Source organism: Culex pipiens, chromosome 1 (genome assembly GCF_016801865.2).
Source record: "Culex pipiens pallens isolate TS chromosome 1, TS_CPP_V2, whole genome shotgun sequence".
In the NCBI taxonomy this organism is placed as follows: domain Eukaryota; kingdom Metazoa; phylum Arthropoda; class Insecta; order Diptera; family Culicidae; genus Culex; species Culex pipiens.
Window position 1 is genome coordinate 125,454,892 of NC_068937.1, and position 22,839 is coordinate 125,477,730.

At 40.8% G+C, this 22,839-nt stretch overlaps 1 protein-coding gene and 1 long non-coding RNA gene across 7 annotated transcripts in view; one reads left to right on the top strand and one right to left on the bottom strand.

Annotated features, from left to right (window-relative positions):
* Positions 1-22,839, top strand: part of LOC120427898 (protein phosphatase PP2A 55 kDa regulatory subunit) — a 77,939-nt gene that overhangs the window by 41,488 nt on the left and 13,612 nt on the right. For 5 of the 6 annotated variants that reach the window (XM_039592835.2, XM_039592833.2, XM_039592837.2 and 2 more), the window contains one exon: positions 13,629-13,780. In XM_039592835.2, the coding sequence (XP_039448769.1) occupies positions 13,629-13,780 (152 nt within the window). Of the gene's footprint in view, positions 1-1,666; positions 1,698-13,628; positions 13,781-22,839 lie in introns of those variants that run through there. The other variant, XM_039592836.2, reaches the window with a different exon arrangement.
* On the bottom strand, positions 5,024-10,584 carry LOC120427899 (uncharacterized). Its single transcript, XR_005607000.2, has 3 exons — positions 9,189-10,584; positions 7,530-9,133; positions 5,024-7,459 (listed from the first exon to the last, which is right to left on the bottom strand). It is a non-coding gene; the product is annotated as an uncharacterized LOC120427899 (long non-coding RNA).

Consider the following 22,839-nt stretch of genomic DNA (forward strand, 5'->3'; position numbering starts at 1 on the left):
TAGATTTTTTTTTTTGAATAGGTCCTATAAACATATGAAAGACAATAGCTTATAGGACCTTAAAAAAAACTCTAGAAATGCAAAATTGGGTCCTTAAATTAAGCTTAAATTTGTGATATTATTGTTCACCATGGTAAAGCTTATTTTTCTTAGTACAGCGACCTTTTGTACGACTGCAAAGGATTTAAAATAGATTTTGAAATCAATTATAAAAAAATAACTTCACGGCCCTTCTTGACAGCTCGTTCCAAGAGGACCATAGTTGATCCATCGAAAAAATGTTGTTTTGTTAATTTTATTTTTTGCATTGAAATGAAAAAGTTATCAGAAATGGTTTTAAATCGTGTTTTTACCGTTTTACATAAAAATTGACAAAGGCCCTATTCTACCTTTTGCAAATTTAATACAAAATAATACAAAAGAACCAAATGACAAGTATAAAGGAGGTATTAGACTGTGGCAAACAAACAAACTTGCTTTTTTTGACAGTTTGAAAGTTTCCCTGCATTTGTTTGCAGAAACGTCAGTCTGCATACATTTTGCTATGTTTGCGAGTTTGGCAAACTGTCAAACAAAAAAAAATGAGTTTGTGTGTTTGCCGTAGTCTAATACCTACTTAACCCTTTCGAGCCTGATGGGTTATATATGACCCAAATATCAAAATGTCCAAAACTAGCCTATAATTTTCGTATGGTCATAGAAATCATTTTCCCATCATTGACTGAAAAAATATTTTTTTGAAAATTCAGGCCTGAAAGGGTTAAACAAACAGTCTGCTTATACATAACGATGCCTCTGTGCTCTCTTATGCTAACTAGATAGGAAAACCAGAAAGCTTAGTACAATAGAGCACAGAGGCATCGATAAGCAACAAATCTAGAGTTTTTTTTGATTAGGTCCTATAAACATATGAAAAACAATAGTTTATTGGTCCTCTTCAAAAAAAAAAAAAAAAAAACTCTGGAAATGACGTAAATAGGCAAGACTGTGTGTTTACAAGACTTTAATGATATTTTAAAAAAATGTCGATTACATTCAAGATTTTCGCCAATTTGTAAAAGAGCGGGATGTTTTAACCATAAAAAGCAAGCTCTTTGTAACATGTGTAAAATTCAACTTAAATGATTCTTAGTAAAGGATAATTGTTAAAAAAAAAATCACTTTGCGGAAAATACCTAACCCCATCGCACACGCGCCCTCGTATCGTATGTAAACAACCAACAAAACACGGAGTGTTGTTTTTGTTCACATTTCACCCTACACTCTAGTTTCTTCGCACACTGAACAGTTTTGAGTACGGACAGACAGAGAGTGCACTACTTTATATGAGTGGAGCTCAACTTTATCTCGCCGACCGACGACGACGCGCCGTGCCTTTTTTCCACTCAGCATCAGATAGTGAACTGGTGCTGGACAGGAGGAGGGTAATTCCGACCATTGTTGGCAATTAAGTGGCACCGCTCAACGACGGTACAGTAATTGGCAAACTTCCCGCGGAAATCCCTTCGCCGCCAGTTGTTGGATCCACGAGAGTTTGCACTAGACTTTTAGCAAAGTCACATTGTGCTGCTCAGTTCGGTTGTCCGTCAGGATTGTTACAAATTTGTTGCAGTGCAAAACTTGAAAAGTTTAAAGAGTGTCAATTTCCAAAAGTTTAGTGTGAAGTTCTTTCGAATCACAAATGTTGGACGATTGGAGTAAGAAAAATGTCGTTTTTTTACTGCATTAGGTTAAGCATACGCGAGCGCGAACACACACACAAATCCATCAATTTGAGGTTATGGCAAACGGGTTTCGTTTTTTTGCTGCTCTCAGTTTCATTGACCAGATGGTGCCCAACGGGCCAACCCCGATTGACCGTCCCTTGGTGATGGCGTCGTCGTCGTCGCAACGGAGATCGATGGTGTCTGGTTGGTGTTGTGGACAGATTAAATCATACCTCAATGTAACGAGTAAAAAAAAGGGTACAACTCGTGTCGTTCGACATAAACTTTGCTGAAATGTGTTGTGAAATGTGATTTTTTTTTAAAGGTGCTCTCAGACACCGTAAAACGAGGTGGCTTCAGATTTTTATTGTTGGAAAAATAAACATTGTGATAGGGTGAATAACCCAGTAATCCTCAAGTCTCATTTTCACTTTGGAGCTCTCCTTTCTTATTTTTTTTTCTTCCTAGCATACTTATATAACTTATTTTTTGTTCCGAATGTACAATTTTGACAACCGTCCCGGATTTGGACTACCCTAGTGTATATAAAAATCCGCTTTTTAAGATCAATTGGTGTCTTTGGCAAATTTATTGGTATTGGGGTTACATACATGTAAATCGGCAAAAATGTTAGAGGTTGGTTTCAGCCAGGGCTGCGGAGTCGGGTCATATTTCAAGCGACTCCGACTCCGACTCCGACTCCGGCTTTCTGAGTTAAGCCGACTCCGACTCCGACTCCGGCTCCGGCTTTCTACAAATTGGTGACTCCGGCTCCGACTCCGACTCCGGCCTACCAAATCTAGCCGACTCCGACTCCGACTCCAGCTTTCCACAACTTGTTGACTCCGGCTCCGACTCCGACTCCGACACCTAATCTGTATTTAAAATATTTTAAAAACATGAATTAATCACATCACTCACATTTCAGTTCACACTTCGAATTTTGTAACCCGGGGTGACATTTATGTTCGGGGTGTTTTGATAAATGATAAATACGAATTATTTATACAAAAAGAGTGGTATAGAGCCATACTAAGCTTGGTAGATGTTTTCATTGTTATTGAAACAAAAATATAAAATGTCTTCAGATTTAAACGCATTTTCAGCACAACAATTTTCTAAGTTAATATGAATTTTGGTGTTTGAAAAAATTTAACTATTCATTTAACTACTTTAAATTGACATTATTTTTTTTAGTTTATAAGCTAGCTACACTAATTTTTAATTGTCCTTTTTTAATGAAATATTAAAAGAAAGTTTGCCTTCACGATTGAATTGACATATAAAACCATTTTGCATACTTTTAGGCTGGAATTTTCAAGAAAAACAGCAACTTTCAACGATACCCTGGTTTTAAAATAAACAATTTTCAAAGTAACTATATTTTAAAGCTCTTTTGAATTTATTTGAGAAGACGTTCATGGGCATTGCGTGATCAAGCCCGGTACACACTTTAAACAAATAAATCATGAGAAAATTCAATATTTGAAAAATAAATTGGAATTATATCAATTATATCACCCCGATTTAAGGTATTTAAAAAAATAATACTTGTTCAACAATATTATTTAACAATCCACTACACGCAAACATTTTTTGCTTCGATTTTTTTACGGAAATTCTCATAACTCTGAACAGAAAACAGTTAGAGTCCCACTTCTTGTATTAAGTACTAAAGAAAAGTTATGCAAAGAAATTAGACGAGCTTTCTGGTAAAAATATTTACGAGACTGAAAAATCCAGTCTGTCATATAGAAATTGTAAAAAGCTATCGAAAAACCACTTTTTTCAACATTTTATTTTTAATTCCGCTGTAACTTCACAAGGGTTAGACTTATGACAAAGGTCAATACAGAGACTTTTATGTAAAATTGTCTGGAGAATCGATTCCCGTATTCAGTTTTTGAGAATTTTGACGTTTAGAGCACTTTTCAAAAAAAAAATGTTTTCAGTAAATGATTTTTGTATTTTTTTAGGTGAGTTGCTCCATCCTGCATTTTTCGTGAGTCTTTTTGTATCATCTTAGGCTATTTTCACAAAAATGTTGAACGAAAAAAAATCGTGGGCTCACCCTCAAATTTGACTTTAAAGTATTTAAATAAAAACTCATAAAAGGGGCGTGTTGTTTTCTTTCAGTGTATTTTTTTTCCGAAAGTCCGTCAAATTTCCTACAAGTTTGTCTTTGACCACTTTTTGATACGATGCAACGGCTTTGAGATACAGAAAAATTTAAATTCCGAAATACAAATAAATATCGAATTGAAACTGGCTCCATATACACAAACATGGCTTACATAAGCGTCGGATAACATGTCTACAAAGTTTCATTAAAATTGGAGATCGTCCGGTATAACCGATTCCCTATTCAGCATGGAATTGCTCTATATCAATGATTCAATGATTATTTCAAAATTAGATGCTACTTATTTTCGATATTTTTTGTCAGTTTCAAATGTTATCAGCAAGACACTTTGATTTATTTTTATTTACATACAAAATAAGCATATTGCGTTCCAAGTAGTAGATTGATATAATAGTTGATAATTTATTAGTAGAGTTGTACTGTCAATTTTACCAATTTAATAAAAAAAATTTTTTTCGATGAGTACTGATAGTGAACTTTTAGTTTCCTATAAAAAAAAATGTTCTACTTAAAACCTCCAAGATATTCGCTATCGGGCAAAAAGATGACGGTGTTTATATTTTTTTAGAAAGAGTTTGATAAAATTTGTTCAAATTTGATTTGAAAGAATACATAAATACAAGCAAAAAGAGACAGTACAGAATTATTTAAATATGTTTTAATTTTTCGTCTACACAGCCACAATTGTTTACTACCTAATGAGTTATGACACTATAGTATAGTGTATACAAACATTGACAAGAGAGGATTAACAGATTATCATTCAGTGATCTTAGTAAAATAACACAATAAGAGCTTTCCAATCACAATAAAAATGCTTCGAAAACATATCTTGAACCAAAAAATAAATTAAATAAAAAATGTCAACGCAGTGCACGCGATTCAATAAATAAATTTAAAAAAAAATTGGGAATTAACCTAAATTATAACAAATATTGAACATAAATTATATTAAATATTTTGACAACTCCGACTCCAGCTCCGACTCCGGGTCTATCAGAAATTTGCGACTCCGGCTCCGACTCCGACTCCAGCTCATACAATTTAGCCGACTCCGACTCCGACTCCAGCTAATCGAGTTTTGACGACTCCGACTCCGACTCCAGGTTCCCAAAAAAACCCGACTCCACCGACTCCGGCTCCGACTCCGACTCCGACTCCACAGCCCTGGTTTCAGCACACACTTAATCTTCTTAAAAAAAAAAAACGTTTCTTAATCCACCAATAGGTGGTTGGCGCCTTCCTCACATTTACAAAGTAATTCAAATCCTAAGTTGTCCTAATCCAGATTTGCATTGTTTACGGCCTTACGGCTTATTGAGCCGACTCGATCCAAACCAGGTTCCAGCACCGAAAAGGACCTGATAAAAATAAGTTTATGAATAAAAAAAAAATATTCATGATACAGACTTATCCAGAAAACATGCAGACTCACATTTGAAGCAATGGGTCAACCGGGCATTTCGCATCCGACGCGACTCTCGCACGTAAACAAAAAGACCCGGCCTTTTGAGGTTATGCAAAAAATCACCCTTTTTTGTATCTACAAAAAACTTTTTCATAGCATAACTTTTAAAATACTTCACTAAACTTAATAATTTTGAATAGGGTCTTATTGGACCCCAAAGCGGTCATAAAAAGGCAAACCCGGCCAAAATCGTTTCAGCCAGTTTTGAGATATGCGTGTGAAAAGAAATTCATGTCTACACACATCCCCACCGACATTTCGTGCTTGCCATTTCATTAGGGCAAATAACTTTTTTTAACTGTCATTTGAGTGAAAGGGATACACTATTGTTCACAAAAGTGCCCTTTTGTTTGTCGTCGTTGATCATGGCCGTTCATGGTCACCCGCGACAGACACGGACGACGAAACAAAGAGAAACGCAAAAAGTAACTTTTTCAAAACTTTTTTTCGTAAAATCGCGATAACTTGTGATGTTTATAAGCAAACCCCTTATGTCTATATATCAAATTTTTTGTAATTGTCTGCTCTACAACTTTGTAGAACATTGTTACACTCTAAAAAATAACCCTGCAAAGTTAGAAAAAACACGAAATTTCAAAATGAAAAATTTTGTTCTAAATGAAAAAATGACCCTTCTGGGTCAATGTAGATTCGAAAAGTACATTAAATTTCCCATAAAATGACATGTTCCAAAAAATTTTACAGTCGAGTAACGGAAAATGGGAGAATTTTTAATACTTTTTTAGTGTTTTTTTCGATGAAAAATACGTTTTTATTGAAAAACACCTCTTTTTTCGCATGTTCAAAAATGGAAGGGGTCGTACCGCCCCTCCGTCACGAGATATCAAAAAACGGACCTCGGATTCGTGATCAGGGACAAAAGTTACCCCTTAGGACAAAGTTTCACGCAAATCGAAGAGGGGTCGGGGCAACTTTTCCCGATTTCGTGTGAGTTGGTAGAGAATTACCCATAAAATTTTATGATTTTCTACATGTTTGTAACCCCTTAAGACAGTGGCTCAGAAAAAAACCTTTAAAAAAGTTACCCGATTCTTTAAAAACGAAAATATAAACTCATGCATGATTTTCAAAATTATCCGTTTGGTTTGTGGATGATCCCCGAGGTCAATGGAAGTCAAATAAATACTAAATACTTTGAAAATTGTAATAATATGGTTAATTCAATAAATCAAGGACATCATACATCTAAATTTCAAGGAGATTTTTTAGAAATACTTTTTGCGAAACCTAAATATAAAAAAAAATATGCAAAATTTTAATTTTGATTATTTTGATTGCCATTTGATCTCCATTTTTATTGATATTTTAAATGTTTTATGACGAGACCATGTATTGTTGCCCCCTAATCTTGCTGGGATATTTTCGAATATTGATTCATTTAGCAGGATTAAAAACCATCCATAAACCACGTGGGCGACCGTCGCCCCGAGGACAAATATTTAAACTAAATCATATGTTTTGTATGGAGCATGGACATTAGGGTGATAATTAAAAAAAAATCGACATTGGGGATACTCCCTGCTCGGCTTTTTAGGCAAAAACAAGTAATTGTGCTAATTTTTTTGGTTAACACAACACACTTAGATTTTTTTTACCGAATTCGGTAAAGGTATTCGGTAAAATTTTCAACTGCTGAACAGTTCGGTAAACTGAAAAATACCAAATTCGGTGAAAACTTACCGAAATTCGGTAATGAAGTTCATTATTGTTCATCGTACAACCGAAATTCGATAAAATTTTGTTAATTTTGACAGATGGTTTACCGATCTAAACTTTACCGATTTTTCAAATACCGAATTCGGTAAAAAAATCTAAGTGTGTTTAGATCTTTGAAGTTTGTTTAAGAAAATTTGCAACAAAATGTTTGAGGAAAAACATCGCTTTAGAATGTAGCCGGCAGCCCAGAAAGAAATACGGGGCCGATCGGGTCTGATCGTCAGAGCGACGATCAGACCTACAGGGGCCGATGCGGGTCTGATTTTGAGACACGCATCACTTACTTTGATTCCCCTTCCGCAGACTGCTCCTGCGCCTAATGCGAGGTTGTCCTGGTGAGGACGGGCGGCAACGTTTCAGACCAGCATCGTGGCGTCTGAGTTGAAGTCCGGCTCGGTTCTGGTTCTGGAAAGAGTGGAAAGAAAAAAAAAACAATTTTGTGGAGTTTTACAATATTTATTTTCCTGCTAAGTACCTTATCCATGCCATTGTGGTTCTCTTCCTTCTCCGAGCCGGGGAGTTGTGCATAGAGGAGTGTCTGGAACGACGGCAGGTTCGTTGAGCGGCACGGAACTGTCCGGCTGGTTCTTTTTGATTCCGATTCTTCTGTGGTTGGAGTCATCTTCGTGTGCCTAATGAAAGGTGTGGCTGGTCGGGACTCCGGGGCATTTTTTGGCACATGACTGCACTGGATGGTTCTTGATTTTTCGTCTTGAGAATGAGAATCCACGAGGTTTATCCTGCCGCTCCTGTCCTTATCAGGTCCTCGACTATCGTAGACGGTGTCGTTGGCCTGGTCGATCCATCGCTGCAGGTTTACCGGTTGATTTCCATCGTAAGAAACTACCGGAGGCCGAAATGCCAGAGAAATATAAAAAAATAGAAAGAAAGATTAAAAAATTGTGATCATATTATAAAAGCTCTTTGAATTTACCAATTCTTGCCGGAAAAGGCGTTCCAAAACGTCATCTACCTTCTCTTCAATCTTGACCACTTCGACCGTCCTTATTTTGGCTCGCCGATTTCCGCCCAAAATCCTGGCAGGTCCTTACGGCCAAAATCGAGCGGCAACCGAGAACTGGTGCCATTCTGCTCCAGCTCATTCTCCTTATTGGACTAGCTGAACCTGGTTCCACTACGAAGCTTCGCAACGAAATTATCACGCTGATCAGGATCAGGCCACTTCAACGTCCGGAAGCGTGGTTCCAAGCGCACGACCTCGTTGCAGCCGAAACGAATCTTTCCTAAACGACGAGGTGGCGGGGGCTTGGGCGACGGCACAGTACGGACCATGGAACTGCTAGTTGGTGAGGGCCCGTGAGATGTCAATTGCAACGGCGTCACCGCCCAGGTGGAGACGCGGTTTGAGCATAAGTTTTCGTGCAGAGCGTCCGGCAGATTACGTTCGGTTTCGTTGAGAATGTCCTTGGAGACACCATGGAGGAAATGGTGCATATTTTGGGGTTAGGTTAGTATTCGTCGGCCATCTTTTTGATCTCGAATAGACCGGTACCGGTTCCGAGGTCCTTCTCAGTGATTTTCTCCGTTTGGTTGACGATGGTTGGTGTAAGCACGAGCCAGCCGGTTGATTTCGGTTTTACGCAGCTGGCGAATCGCCGTGCCGACATTCAACGGGAAGTGTTGGGCCAGATCGTAGACGCCCATCTCAGTGAAAACGACTTCCGGCTAGAGGGCAACCATATCGGCAAACACTTTGGCCACATATTCCGCCTGCAGCAGCTTACTAAAGTCCTGATCCAATCCAACAGAACGAATAGGGTTTCTCGATGTACATACGCATCTTGAGTAGGGTTATGTTTTTGTTCTTCATGACTCCACGTAGCATTTCGCCGGATGGCGGCCGGTGCTGCTTTTGGCGTAACGGAAGTTTATAACAAGGCAGCTTCTACTTTCTCCTGTCAACAAGGCGGCACGCCTCAAATGGTTCCTCAGCTTTTTGATCATCTGTTGACATCCTGCGGGGTCGTCGAAAATTCAGCGCGTAACCTTTTTTTCATTCCCGGGCCAACGTCCTGGTCGATGCACAGAACCCACTTTCTGGAGATTAAAAAAATTGACCTGGAAGAAGGAAAAATTAGTTCGGGTTGAGAAATGTGAAGAAAGGTTGTTTTACCTAAGCTCCCGCTGCACTGGTTTCGCTGCCATCTGCTCCTGGGCCAGCTCCAAGTGGTACAGTTGCAAGGCCAAAAAGATCCGACTCCTGCTTTGAATCCACAGCCCTGAAGTACCGGAAATAAGCACGTCCAAACGCATTGATTCAACTGCGGCGTTTACGGTCACCGTAGCCGCCCATCTTGATGGATGACTCCGGGCGCGGCTGCTGAAGCGATCGTCCTCCTCGGAGTGAATGTGACGCTTCATGATCTCCCGGGGACCATATCGCTGTCACCATCGTCCCGGTCACTACGATCAATTTCCCGACGAGGCTGCTGGCCCGCTGGTTGAACCTTGCCCTTTGCTGGGTGTGAATGAATCGCGCATATTATCGCTCGTGCCGTCACCTTGCTGCTGCTACTGGCCTGATGTTCACCGGCGGTGGCGGCTCCCGGGCCCGCTTCTCGACGGATTCGTTTCCGGGTACCAGCTAGCAGTTTTGCTGTCTTCATGGGATGCCACCGGAGTCGGCCACATGGAACTATCGTGCAGCTTCTGGAAGCCGTGTTGCGGTGTTGATCCCAGTGGTGGGGGAGATTTTCCTCCTCCGGCTTGGACGTTAACGGAGCGGTTGGTCAGCTTTTCAATCTTTGAACTTCGAACTAGATGTAGTTCCTGCTCACCATAGTTGTCCCCAAAACTGAGCTATAGCGCCAGCGCCGTCACTGGCCACACTCCAGTATTGTGACGTTTCCTGCTCGTCGAAGGTGTCGGTCATTTTTTACGTTGAACTGACCGGCCCAAACGAGTTTGCATCACACCGGAACATTTCGCAGTATCGTCAACGTAGCAAGCGGGCACCAGCTGAAAAAGAATAACAACAATAATTTGGTTGAACCAGGGTTGAATTTGTGTTGGTCGTTACCAGGAGAGGCCGGAACACTCATTCGATCGGCAATGGGATCGGGATTGACCAACCGGATGTTTGCAAGTAGGAAATCGCTGCGAAATAAATTTCAGAAAACCGTTTACAAAAATGATACAGAAAATTAACAAGTGTGATCATATTATGAAAGATCCTTGAATTTAAAAATTACCAGAACGGATTTGAGATGATTTTGCTGTTTGGAAACCGCCGTCACGCCTCGCCGACTCCCTATCATAACCTTCACCCTCATCGTTTTCTCCGCCATTACGTCATCGGAGAAGTCCCGGCTGGCCCCGATTCTGCTGATTCTTGTCCGAGTATGACTGAATAAGCAATTAAGCTCGGAGTCGCTGATATTCTGGAGGGAGAAAGGAAAAGAATGCAATTTTGACTAATTGTTTAAATTCCTTGGGCATGAGTAAGGACCTCGACGCCGTTAGCAATGTTGGCTTTAAAATAAAATTTCGTGATAATATCACTCCCCCCCCCCCCCCCCCCAGCCAACATTTTTGCCATGCGAAGCGGGCCTCGACGCTGTGTCTAGGTTTAATTCCTAGCTAGGAGCCATCAGTGTCTTAAGAGGTGGTCCCAAGGCCGAGTAGGAGTTCATGAAGCAAATTAGTCGTCTCCCACCCCTTTTAAATTGAAAAATGAACTCTGAAACCAGCGCTTACTCCAACAGAAACAGAGGCCTCTTCTAGGCATTGTAGGATAGAATAGATTTTGAAATTTATTTAAAAAAATGTTACGTGCATAAATTTTAAACTTCCATTTAAGTAATAATACAAAGCATTTTGATATGTCAAAATTTCCATAGAGTCTCGGTCAATCAATAATGTAATGATAACGGACAAAATTCGTTAATCTGTTGACCTAACGGTTTTCGGATTATGGTTGTATCGACCATTGTTGCGAATCGAGGATCTACTGGAGGTTTGACGATCAAATAGAGCCTAACATTTCAAAAGGGCGCATGGGTTTTGTAAACAGGAGTGTATCTCTCCCACTCAAATAACAGTTTACAAAAGGTAGGATAGGGATACGCTCCTGTTTGCAAAGCTTGTGTGTCCTAATAAAATGGAAGGCACGAAATAGTCGTCTTAACGACGAGTGTTCAACTTGTAATTATAATTTTTGGGATTTGAGATTCAAGTTACTTTTAGACAGTTCAGTTAAGGTTATTGATTCAAGTTAGTTAGTTTTCCGTAAATGAATAATTGGACTAAAATAATCAGTTGAACTGGTCGGAGTGTACTATTTCATAAGCAGATCTGCTTCTAGTTGTAATGTACGACAAGACTACTGACGGACGCGACAGGACGTGGCCCAGAAAAAGGCCTCAAGATTTGTTTTCCCTAGACAAGTTAGTTTTCATATTTCGATGTAATATTTTTTTTATTTTCCTTTAAATTTGATATACATGTTTGGTTTCCTTTGTATAAATCTCCGATTAGTAACATTTTCTTATTTAATTAAATAATAATTTAATTTCCTCCGGGCCTTTTTATTTGAATGAAAATTTAAGATTTTCATTATTCAGTGTTAAACTCAGATTACCGTAACTGCTCAAGTCATCCAAGCTCTTACAACTCACACCTACACTAATTTTCTTTCACCTTCCCCCTCCCGATCCCCTATATCTTCCGGTGGTGTTCATTTTGTATGCAATACTAGTTCGGCCACTACCCTTTTTTCCACAAGAAACCGGACTTGGACTGACTTGAGGCCGCGTCCCCCACCTTGCTCCGTAAAACGAAACGAAAACGAAAACGAATTTTGACTAATTGTTTAAATTAATTTTAACTTGTTCTCTCAAAATACACGAAATACAAACTTACCTAAGAACCTGTGTTGTCATGTTCCGTTTCAAAACGGACACCAGCATGGCCTCCGAAGCCGCCGTGTTATTGAAATTGTCTCGATTTGACCAGCTCAAGTCGCCGACTCCGACCATTTTGTCGTCCTGCAGCGATGATTTGACGACTTTCTCCGCCCTCTTGACCTTGGTCAGTTTGTCGATGGCTAACGCTTTCGGCAACTACAGCCTGCTTCCGGACACCGAGTCGTTCGGCCTCGCGGTGCTCCTCTTCACCACCAGCGGTTCCATTTCGACTAAGCTCATTTCTCCGGCCATATCCTTTACCACCGGTTTGGGGACTCCGAAACGAAAATGGCGAGTTCCCAATGGTCCAGGTCTTAAAAATTGGCTCTCGGCTTGTCTGCGGCCAACGCTTTTTTGGTGCCTTCCCGTCATTCTTGACGATGCCACGGAACTGTCATCGGAAGCTAAACTGTTACGGTAGGTCTTCTTGGCGGCCGGTGTCCTCTTGGGCGTATTGGAAGTATACTTCGAAGCACGACGCCGCTGCGTTCGGTGAACCTCGCCAGAACCACTTCAGCTTCCCATTATCCGTCTGTTGAACTGGCCGCCCCAAGTGATTCTGCGGATGTTCTCCGGATTGGACACAGCGGGACATGTCGCCCTACTCAGGAACCTACTGCCGTGTCTACGCTCTCTGGAGTTGACGACCCAATCATTTAACCTGATAAAGAAGAAGGTTAATCCGGGTTGGAGGATTCCAAAAATTAATGTTGTACCTGCACTCCTGCAGCAACGGTTCCGCTACAACCGGCTGCTTCCTGGCCATCTCTCAGGTGGTCAAGTGGAAAGGCTTAATTCGGTTCGGGGACAAAATGAGTTCCGGAAGTGCCCTGCGTTTTATCTTTGAGTAGGCCACCCTGCCAAACGTTACCACGCTAAGCCCTGCGGAAGAAGTGTAAAACAACAGAATGCATGTTGTTAATTCTTTAAAAAAAAACTTTAAAATTTGGATTTAATTTTAAAAACTTACCAGAAAAGCAATAACGGGAAAAACACCACAAAACGTGTTCTCCAGTCGAAAAAAAACTCATTTGACAGTTCCACCGAAAATTCGCAACCGCGTATGACAGAGACAGAATGACGATTGAGACTTCGACGAAAAATTAAATCATTCCGTCTCTGTCACTCTAACGCGCAGCATACCAGTTCATCGAAAAAAACGAAAAACATCGTTGCCTTACAAAACATCGTGGGTTTACGGACTTTCGATCTGGGAGGTAGCGCCCAAAATTGATCAAGTGTGAGTTTCTTGTAGGAAATTTAATCTGAGATTTAAAAAATAGGGGCCATGTTGTTTATGGATGTTCCCCTACCGTAAACATTTGTAATTATAACTCTGGACTTAGGCAACCAAATTCAACCAAACTTCGGGACATTGCACAGAATGGTCAACGAAACAAAACGTGTTTGTTATTGTTTACCTTGTGTGCTCTAGGTCAAACATTAAACAGCGTTTTTCTCAGAACGTCAAAAAGCGAGGTGCCTTTTCATTGAGCATTCATTTCCGATATAATGCCATGAAGGAGTTGAGACAGGCTCCTTCTCTTACGATTTTTTTTTCTCGTCAGTGAGTGCTCAATATATTGTTTTCAATAGTGTAGCAAGTACCTAACATTTCTCCTCTTTCTCTCTCCCTCTCTCTCCCGCAGGCAATGGCGATACATCGTGGTGCTTTTCACAGATAAAGGGTGCGCTGGACGACGATGTGACCGACGCGGACATCATCTCGTGCGTGGAGTTCAACCACGATGGCGAACTGCTGGCCACCGGCGACAAGGGCGGCCGGGTTGTCATATTCCAGGTACTCTCTACTTACTCTATACAAGTCTCTGCGAAACCTCGGCCAACGGAAGATTCCATGACAAGGCGAAGGAATGAATTTTATGAAAATTGAAGCGAACCAGAGGCAACGTAAAAGTGTTAATTGAGTTTCAAGAGGTTTTCCCCCCAGCATGGCACCAGTTAGGGAAACGATGATTGATAAGGCATACGGGGACGAAACTTATAACTTGCAAAGGGTGGTATTCACCACGTAACCGATTGTAATAATCATCCAAAGTTCGACCTTTCAACGTGAATTGCGCGATTTACGCGCACCTCAACAAAGGCAACACGGTACAGGCGTCGACAGGCGTGAAAAGGCACTAATTGGCGGCGATAAATGACCGTGTAAATATCAGCACTTTCGTTTAACCGCGAGGGTGGCGGCCCTCCTGTAGCTTGATGTGTCTCGGTAACAAATTAATAGCTTCTTGATCAACTTATAACTAAACTTTACCAAGTTTCTATTGGCAGATTGGCGACCTACTTCAGTTACGCAACATTTCTAGATTGCCCTCCCTCACCCCTCAAGGTGGTGCGCGCTGCTGGGCTACCTATTATGGAATTTCAAGTTTGTGCGTTCCGAGCGAATCGAATGTCAATTAGGTTGGTTGCTCTTTGTGACACGTTTCGTCTTGAGAGAAAAAAATGAAACTTGCTTGTTTGCTGTCGGTTGGAAGTTTATTTATTCTAATGCAACAATTGTATTTTATTCAGTTTGAGTTGTTATAGTTTCATCTACAAAGAAAGAAAAAAGCGCGCCCGCGCGGGTGAAGACACGTTTCCAAGAACGAGTGTGCCTTTCCAGCTGAAGCTGCAAGCTGATCTAGTGATTATCAGTTTGTTCGATCAGCTGGTCGTCGTTTCTCACCAATGTGTGTGTGTGCTCCAGTGAAGGTTGTTTTGAGGTGTTGTTCTGTCGTTTATAAGACACGTGTTAGAGAGATAGACATGAGTTAGTTTTTTTTTCTTTGTTTGAATGTTTCCATATTAAAATGCTGTATAATGTGTACTGACTTTGACTTTGTGTTCTAGATTTTTATATATGAGTAATTCTCGCTGAAAGTGGACCACTATTTACACAAGGTGCTCAAAAATCAAAAGCAATGTACTTTTCCAATAGCCCCCACCAAGTTATGAATGAAACCATGTTTGGTTGGTTAAATTTGTCCTCACCTCGGCGCCACGAAGCTAAAACATTTTTTTAAATTGGTATTTTTGTGACTTAGACGCGTCCAAAAAATTGCTCATAACTTTGCAAAAATTCAACGAACCCTTGATGTTTAGGGGTGTTTTGGAAAGGAAATGAGCAGATCTTTCGAATGCACTTGTCAGAAAAATACCGTTCCATACATTTTTTAGCCACAAAACACCAATGTATTTTTAAAAGTCATTTTTGAAGGCCGGCGCCCCGCTTTATCGAAAAACTGACAAATCCATTCGAAAGCTGAGACGATTTCACATAAAGGACCAATAAATCTTAGGTGTATGTTCCTCCTATCTTTTTTAATCTTATTTTGATTCTGCGAGCGCAGCGCTCCGTTCGCATTTCGGGTGCCCAAAATGTTGCAATTTGCTTGCCTCATTTTAAGGTTTTGTCAAAAAATATAGGTGGTCACTTTTTAAATGATAGTTTATTGTCCAAGGATCAAAATGCACTTTCGATAATTGACCAATATTTATATTTTTGAGTTCTTCCAGGCAATTTAATGTCGAAAAATTGTTTTTTTTTTACTTTGGACTTTTTTCAGTAGAAATAATGAATGCAGCATGTAGGAAATTTCACCACGGAAATTTTTCTCTAAAAGAAAACGTAATTTTGATACTCCAGTGCCAAGATATTTTAGTTTAAGTGAGAAAAAAAGTGCCAATTTTACAAATTTCTCAGAATTAACAAGCACGGTCTATTATTTATATGCGGCATATGTTTTGGAGGCCAGAGTATGGTTTCTTATAGTTATTTTGGTCGCTCAATTCGGATCTGGAATCAAATTTCAGATTAACAGTTAAATTTGGAGCCACGCCCAAAAGTTATTTGCGGTAATATGCTGTAGTTTTAATCGCTAGTGAATACGGTCATATTTCATCTTTCGCTCACCTTTAATTGATATTTTAATTACGGATTATTTTATGGAGATTGTTTTTTTTAAACTTCTGATTGTTTTGAGAGGCCTCGTGGCGCGGTGGTTAGCGGCTTCGGCTGCCGATCCCTAAGAGGCTATGGGGAATACATGCAAATAATATTTGAGCGTGGCTAAAATATCACTGTTCACTGCTTATCTAAATTTTGCTTCCAGATCCGAATTCAGCGACCAAAATAACTATAAGAAACCATACTCTGGCCTCCAAAACATATGCCGCATATAAATAATAGACCGTGCTTGTTAATTCTGAGAAATTTGTAAAATTGGCACTTTTTTTCTCACTTAAACTAAAATATCTTGGCACTGGAGTATCAAAATTACGTTTTCTTTTCTTTTAGAGAAAAATTTCCGTGGTGAAATTTCCTACATGCTGCCAAGGGTCCTGATAGCTCCAAAACGACAAATTCACTCGCTACCACCAATCGAAAGCGACAAAAGCGTGCTCTGACCGTTTCCTACCGTTTATCGCTTCCAAACCAATCGCAACAGAATACTCTCTTTATTTTCTCCCTCTCACTTCAATCGAGTAGTAAAGCGAATGGTTCAGAGAGTCCGATTGCGTTATGTCGCTCAGTCGCTGAGTCGAAATCTTTTGCGAACGGCTTTGTTTTACTCATTTATAAAACTGGTTAAAATCTATGTTATCAAAAGTGTTTTGTAATTTTGTTGATAACACGACATCAAAGACACATTTACAAGCAATTTCCATCATGCCGAATACAAATTCACGGCAAACTGTGGTAGCGCAGACCAAAAGAGCGCCGAGCTGATATGTTGTTAGATTCTCTCCTCTCTGAACGTATTTGTGTGTGACTCGGGTCGACGGACGGAGTGGGCAAAGAAATTCACGGAGTATTTGTGTCGCTGGGAGAAGCGATTGAGCAACTCACAGGCAGCCTGAGCGTAGTGTTCACTTGCGAATGGTTGCGAGCTCCAGTCGGCAAAGATTCGCTCGGCGATGAGTGAGTGATTTCTGATCTTTGAACCGAAAATCAGGACCCTTGCATGCTGCATTCATTATTTCTACTGAAAAAAGTCCAAAGTAAAAAAAAAAACAAATTTTCGACATCAAATTGCCTAGAAGAACCCAAAAACATAAATATTGGTCAATTATCGAAAGTGCATTTTGATCCTTGGACAATAAACTATCATTTAAAAAGTGTGCACCTATATTTTTTGACAAAACCTTAAAATGGGGCAAGCAAATTGCAACATTTTGGGTGCCCGAAATGCGAACGGAGTGCTGCGCTCGCAGAATCAAAATTAGATTAAAAAAGATAGGAGGAACATACACCTTAGATTTGTTGGTCCTTTATGTGAAATCGTCTCAGCTTTCGAATGAATTTGTCAGTTTTTCGATAAAGCGGGGCGCCGGCCTTCAAAAATGACTTTTAAAAATACATTGGTGTTTTGTGGCTAAAAAATGTATGGAACGGTATTTTTCTGACAAGTGCATTCGAAAGCTCTGCTCATTTCCTTTCCAAAACACCCCTAAACATCAGGGTTCGTTGAATTTTTGCAAAGTTATGAGCAATTTTTTGGACGCGTCTAAGTCACAAAAATACCAATTTAAAAAAATGTTTTAGCTTCGTGGCGCCGAGGTGAGGACAAATTTAACCAACCAAACATGGTTTCATTCATAACTTGGTGGGGGCTATTGGAAAAGTACATTGCTTTTGATTTTTGAGCACCTTGTGTAAATAGTGGTCCACTTTCAGCGAGAATTACTCATATTTGGGTCATTTCTCGTCAAGTGGCACACCACTACAAATCACCCTTTTCTGATCATTCTCAAATTTGGCGGAGTTTTTTATACTATCAAAAACATGCAAGATTTCTGAATTTCAGCAAAATATAGAGCAAAACTCGACTGTTTTTTATTAAAGGAAATTGGACACTACATTGAACGGAGTCATCAGTTTTTCGATTGGACTAAATTTTGGTGCATTTTGCGGTATTGAAAACTTTACATGTAATTTTTTTTTCCATTTTTTTCCGATGGCGAGGTACAATCTTAAAAAGTTACGTACATATGTAAATCGGTCATTTCGAAGTTTATTTTCCATTTTTCCCTTCTCTGTCCAATTCGTTCACCTTAAGCAGTCATTAGACTATGAAAAACAAACAAGCTAGCCCAATTTGACAGCTTCGCAGTTTGCCTGCATTTGTTTGCAGAGAGCCTGCATACAATTTGAGTTGTTTGCGAGTTTGGCATATAGAGCATATATTTTTTTTCTTCATAAAATTATTTTTATTAGGTCCTTTTCGGTGCTGGGACCGAGTCGGCTTATTTATTTCCTTTTTTTTAAAGCTAAGAGTAATTACAGAGGATCTTGTGTGTAAATGTTAGTGGGAAGGGAGCCGATTACCTGCGGCATTCTCTGGGTTAGTAGGGAAAGGGATAGGGGTTCGTTCAAAAATTACGTCCATGAATAGGGGGAGGAGGGGATCTGAGGTTTGTGACAGCCCATGTTAAAGGTATAGGAAAAGTGCGTGACAGGGGGGTGGGGGAGGTGGTCTGAAATCCCGAAAATCTCTGGACGTAATATTTGAACAAACCCTAGATGTTAAAAGACAAGGCGTGGGAAGGGAAAGGGGATTGTGTAGGGGTCTTGGTTGGCTCTGCTGGCTTTTGTTTTTGTCCTCTGCCGCAACTTGGTGTCCAGCTGCTGGGCGCGATCTTGCTCTGCTTCCGGTGCAAACCAGAAACGACGGCTTTGTGTGAAGGCGAGTTAAAATAACTGAAGAAAAACTAAAGATCGGATAGAGAACATAGAGAGCCTATTTGGATAGGCGAAATGTTACTCTCTGGGTTCCAATCGAGCAAAAAGTCCATGCAAGACTAAGGTCAGAATTAATGTAAATTTTTTTTGACCAAACAACGAGATTTATAACAACCACATACATTGTTAAACTGTTGTGCTTAATCGATACAAAAAAAATGTGCCATCACTAGAGAAAAAATACAAGTTTTTTCAACCTTAAATTTGAATGACTTTAGGTTTTTAAATTTCTTCTAGAACATTTCATTTCAAACCAAATGCTTTGGTTTCAAACACGAAAAAGTGCAAGTTTGTTTGTTTGTCACAGTATAAAAGCTCCTTTAGTACCAGTAAACTCTCTCACAACTTCGATAAAGCAACCGAAAAATGAAATAAATCGGTCAAATGTCTGAGTGGTGATATGAGCTCTCCTTGGAAAATGTTTAAACTATCTTTCATGGTGAAACTTCAGAATCCTTCAGCCAATTTGGTCCAATCAGTCTCGTGATAACGTGGCACCCGTAAATCAACGTTGTGTCCAGAAAATCAAACTCGTTACAATTTTGGCACGTAAAAAACTGAAGCATTGCAAACTTTCAAAATTAAATCGCCTTTAGTGGTTCTAACCATAAAATATCTTGATTGAAGGAACCCCAATTTACAAGCCAAGTGAGATGAATTTCAAAAGAGCATTTTGTTGGTCAATTTTACATGTATAAATTTATTTAAAAAAAAAAGCTAAAATACTAACGTTAGTTAGAATAGAATAGAAAATATAATGCTTTGGTGGTCCCTCGGCATTGTTTGTTCAGCCCAGTTACCGAACAAGTACTGTATGAAGGCCAAACGGAAAGTGATAAATTTTGCTAAAACTTAAGTTGCCAAAATTACCAAAACAGCGAAATTTCATCTTATCCACACACAAAAAAAAAACAGGTTCTAACTAAATTATTAGCTGGAATAGCAAATATAAGTCCAGTTGAAGCCAACCAACAAAACGACCTGTGCTTTTGTAGTGACGAATCCTCTCTCTGTGAAGGGCTAAAAGGGGAATAAGAATAGATTATTTTGCCTGCCTCACTGAGGAGAGGCTATAAAATCACTCGGAAATTAATGATGTGATCCACTCGGTTCACTTTCAGGTCATACAGCATGGTATTGAAAATTGTATAGTTTCATTTAGCTTAAAAGTTATGAAAAAAGGTGCAGGTGGTTATGTTACACATGACCAGTATGACAAAGAACTTTGCAAGATGATTGTTGAAATTTTCGATTAGAATGTCCGGTCCAAATTTCCCCGTGATTCCCTTATAATTAACGTCCTATCAAACTAAGGGAACGGAAATTGCAAGTGGAGCTGAAATAGAAATTGAGGTGAAATCAATTGACTTTCCTTCACCACTTGAAAGTTACCAAGATGCGGGAATGTTTTTGCAAGGCTGTTGCAAGCAATCGGCGGCAGTAAAGGAAATTTGAACAGCAGACATTAAAACTGCCCTTTACAGGGCTCTAATTGATTACGAGATAGTTATTCTAAATTTCCAGAAACCGATTTTTGCAGCGGCACAAAAAAATGTGCATCGCAGTAATCTATTTATTACTTCCTGCCTAATAAGCAATTTATTTTAACTGCTTAACTTCAGATAATGGCCAAATGCAACTTTTTATGTCCAGTATCAAAAACCATAAAGTTTGATACCAATATTGCCCCAACTCTTACGGTCCGGCAAATGTCCCCCCACTCCAGATTGTAGCCAAAAAAAAATCAAAAAAAAAGATTGTAGCCACTACTGCCAAAATGTCAAATTTCATGTCCAGTATCAAAAACCATAAAGTTTGATACCCATATTGTCCCAACTCTTACGGTTCGGCAAATGTCCCCCCAGCGGAAGATCCGCGGGGCCCCCGGCCACTCCGGATTGTAGCCACTACTGCCGAAATGGCAAATTTCATGTCCAGTATCAAAAACCATAAAGTTTGATACCCATATTGCCCCAACTCTTACAATCCGGCAAATGTCCCCCCATCGGAACAACCGCCGGGCCTTCCGGCCACTCCGGATTGTGGCCACTACTGCTGAAATGGCAAATTTCATGTCCAGTATCAAAAACCATAAAGTTTGATACCCATATTGCCCCAACTCTTACGGTCCGGCAAATGTCCCCCCATCGGAACATCCCCGGGGCCTCCGGCCACTCCGGATTGTAGCCACTACTGCCGAAATGGCAAATTTCATGTCCAGTATCAAAAACCATAAAGTTTGATACCCATATTGCCCCAACTCTTACGGTTCGGCAAATGTCCCCCCATCGGAACATCCGCGGGGCCTCCGGCCACTCCGGATTGTGGCCACTACTGCCGAAATGGCAAATTTCATGTCCAGTATCAAAAACCATAAAGTTTGATACCCATATTGCCCCAACTCTTACGGTCCGGCAAATGTCCCCCCTTCGGAACATCCCCGGGGCCTCCGGCCACTCCGGATTGTAGCCACTACTGCCAAAATGTCAAATTTCATGTCCAGTATCAAAAACCATAAAGTTTGATACCCATATTGCCCCAACTCTTACGGTCCGGCAAATGTCCCCCCATCGGAACATCCGCGGGGCCTCCGGCCACTCCGGATTATAGCCACTACTGCCAAAATGTCAAATTTCATGTCCAGTATCAAAAACCATAAAGTTTGATACCCATATTGCCCCAACTCTTACGGTTCGGCAAATGTCCCCCCATCGGAACATCCGCGGGGCCTCCGGCCACTCCGGATTGTGGCCACTACTGCCGAAATGTCAAATTTCATGTCCAGTATCAAAAACCATAAAGTTTGATACCCATATTGCCCCAACTCTTACAATCCGGCAAATGTCCCCCCATCGGAACAACCGCCGGACCTTCCGGCCACTCCGGATTGTGGCCACTACTGCTGAAATGGCAAATTTCATGTCCAGTATCAAAAACCATAAAGTTTGATACCCATATTGCCCCAACTCTTACGGTCCGGCAAATGTCCCCCCATCTGAACATCCGCGGGGCCTCCGGCCACTCCGGATTGTAGCCACTACTGCCGAAATGGCAAATTTCATGTCCAGTATCAAAAACCATAAAGTTTGATACCCATTTTGCCCCAACTCTTACGGTCCGGCAAATGTCCCCCCTTCGGAACATCCCCGGGGCCTCCGGCCACTCCGGATTGTAGCCACTACTGCCAAAATGTCAAATTTCATGTCCAGTATCAAAAACCATAAAGTTTGATACCCATATTGCCCCAACTCTTACGGTTCGGCAAATGTCCCCCCATCGGAACATCCGCGGGGCCTCCGGCCACTCCGGATTGTGGCCACTACTGCCGAAATGTCAAATTTCATGTCCAGTATCAAAAACCATAAAGTTTGATACCCATATTGCCCCAACTCTTACGGTCCGGCAAATGTCCTCCCATCGGAACATCCGCGGGGCCTCCGGCCACTCCGGATTGTGGCCACTACTGCCGAATTGGCAAATTTCATGTCCAGTATCAAAAACCATAAAGTTTGATACCCATATTGCCCCAACTCTTACGGTCCAGCAAATGTCCCCCCTTCGGAACATCCCCGGGGCCTCCGGCCACTCCGGAGTAGCCACTACTGCCGAAATGTCAAATTTCATGTCCAGTATCAAAAACCATAAAGTTTGATACCCATATTGCCCCAACTCTTACGGTCCGGCAAATGTCCCCCCATCGGAACATCCGCGGGGCCTCCGGCCACTCCGGATTATAGCCACTACTGCCAAAATGTCAAATTTCATGTCCAGTATCAAAAACCATAAAGTTTGATACCCATATTGCCCCAACTCTTACGGTTCGGCAAATGTCCCCCCATCGGAACATCCGCGGGGCCTCCGGCCACTCCGGATTGTGGCCACTACTGCCGAAATGTCAAATTTCATGTCCATTATCAAAAACCCTAAAGTATGATACCCATATTGCCCCAACTCTTACGGTCCGGCAAGTGTCCCCCTATCGGAACATCCCCGGGGCCTCCGGCCACTCCAGTTCAGGTGGTGGCCAGTTCCAATGATCGACTCCCGTGACTGGCATGTCTTAGCTGGTCCTTGCCTCCAAGCCATCTGCTCCCGAACCTCCAGGCCGTCTG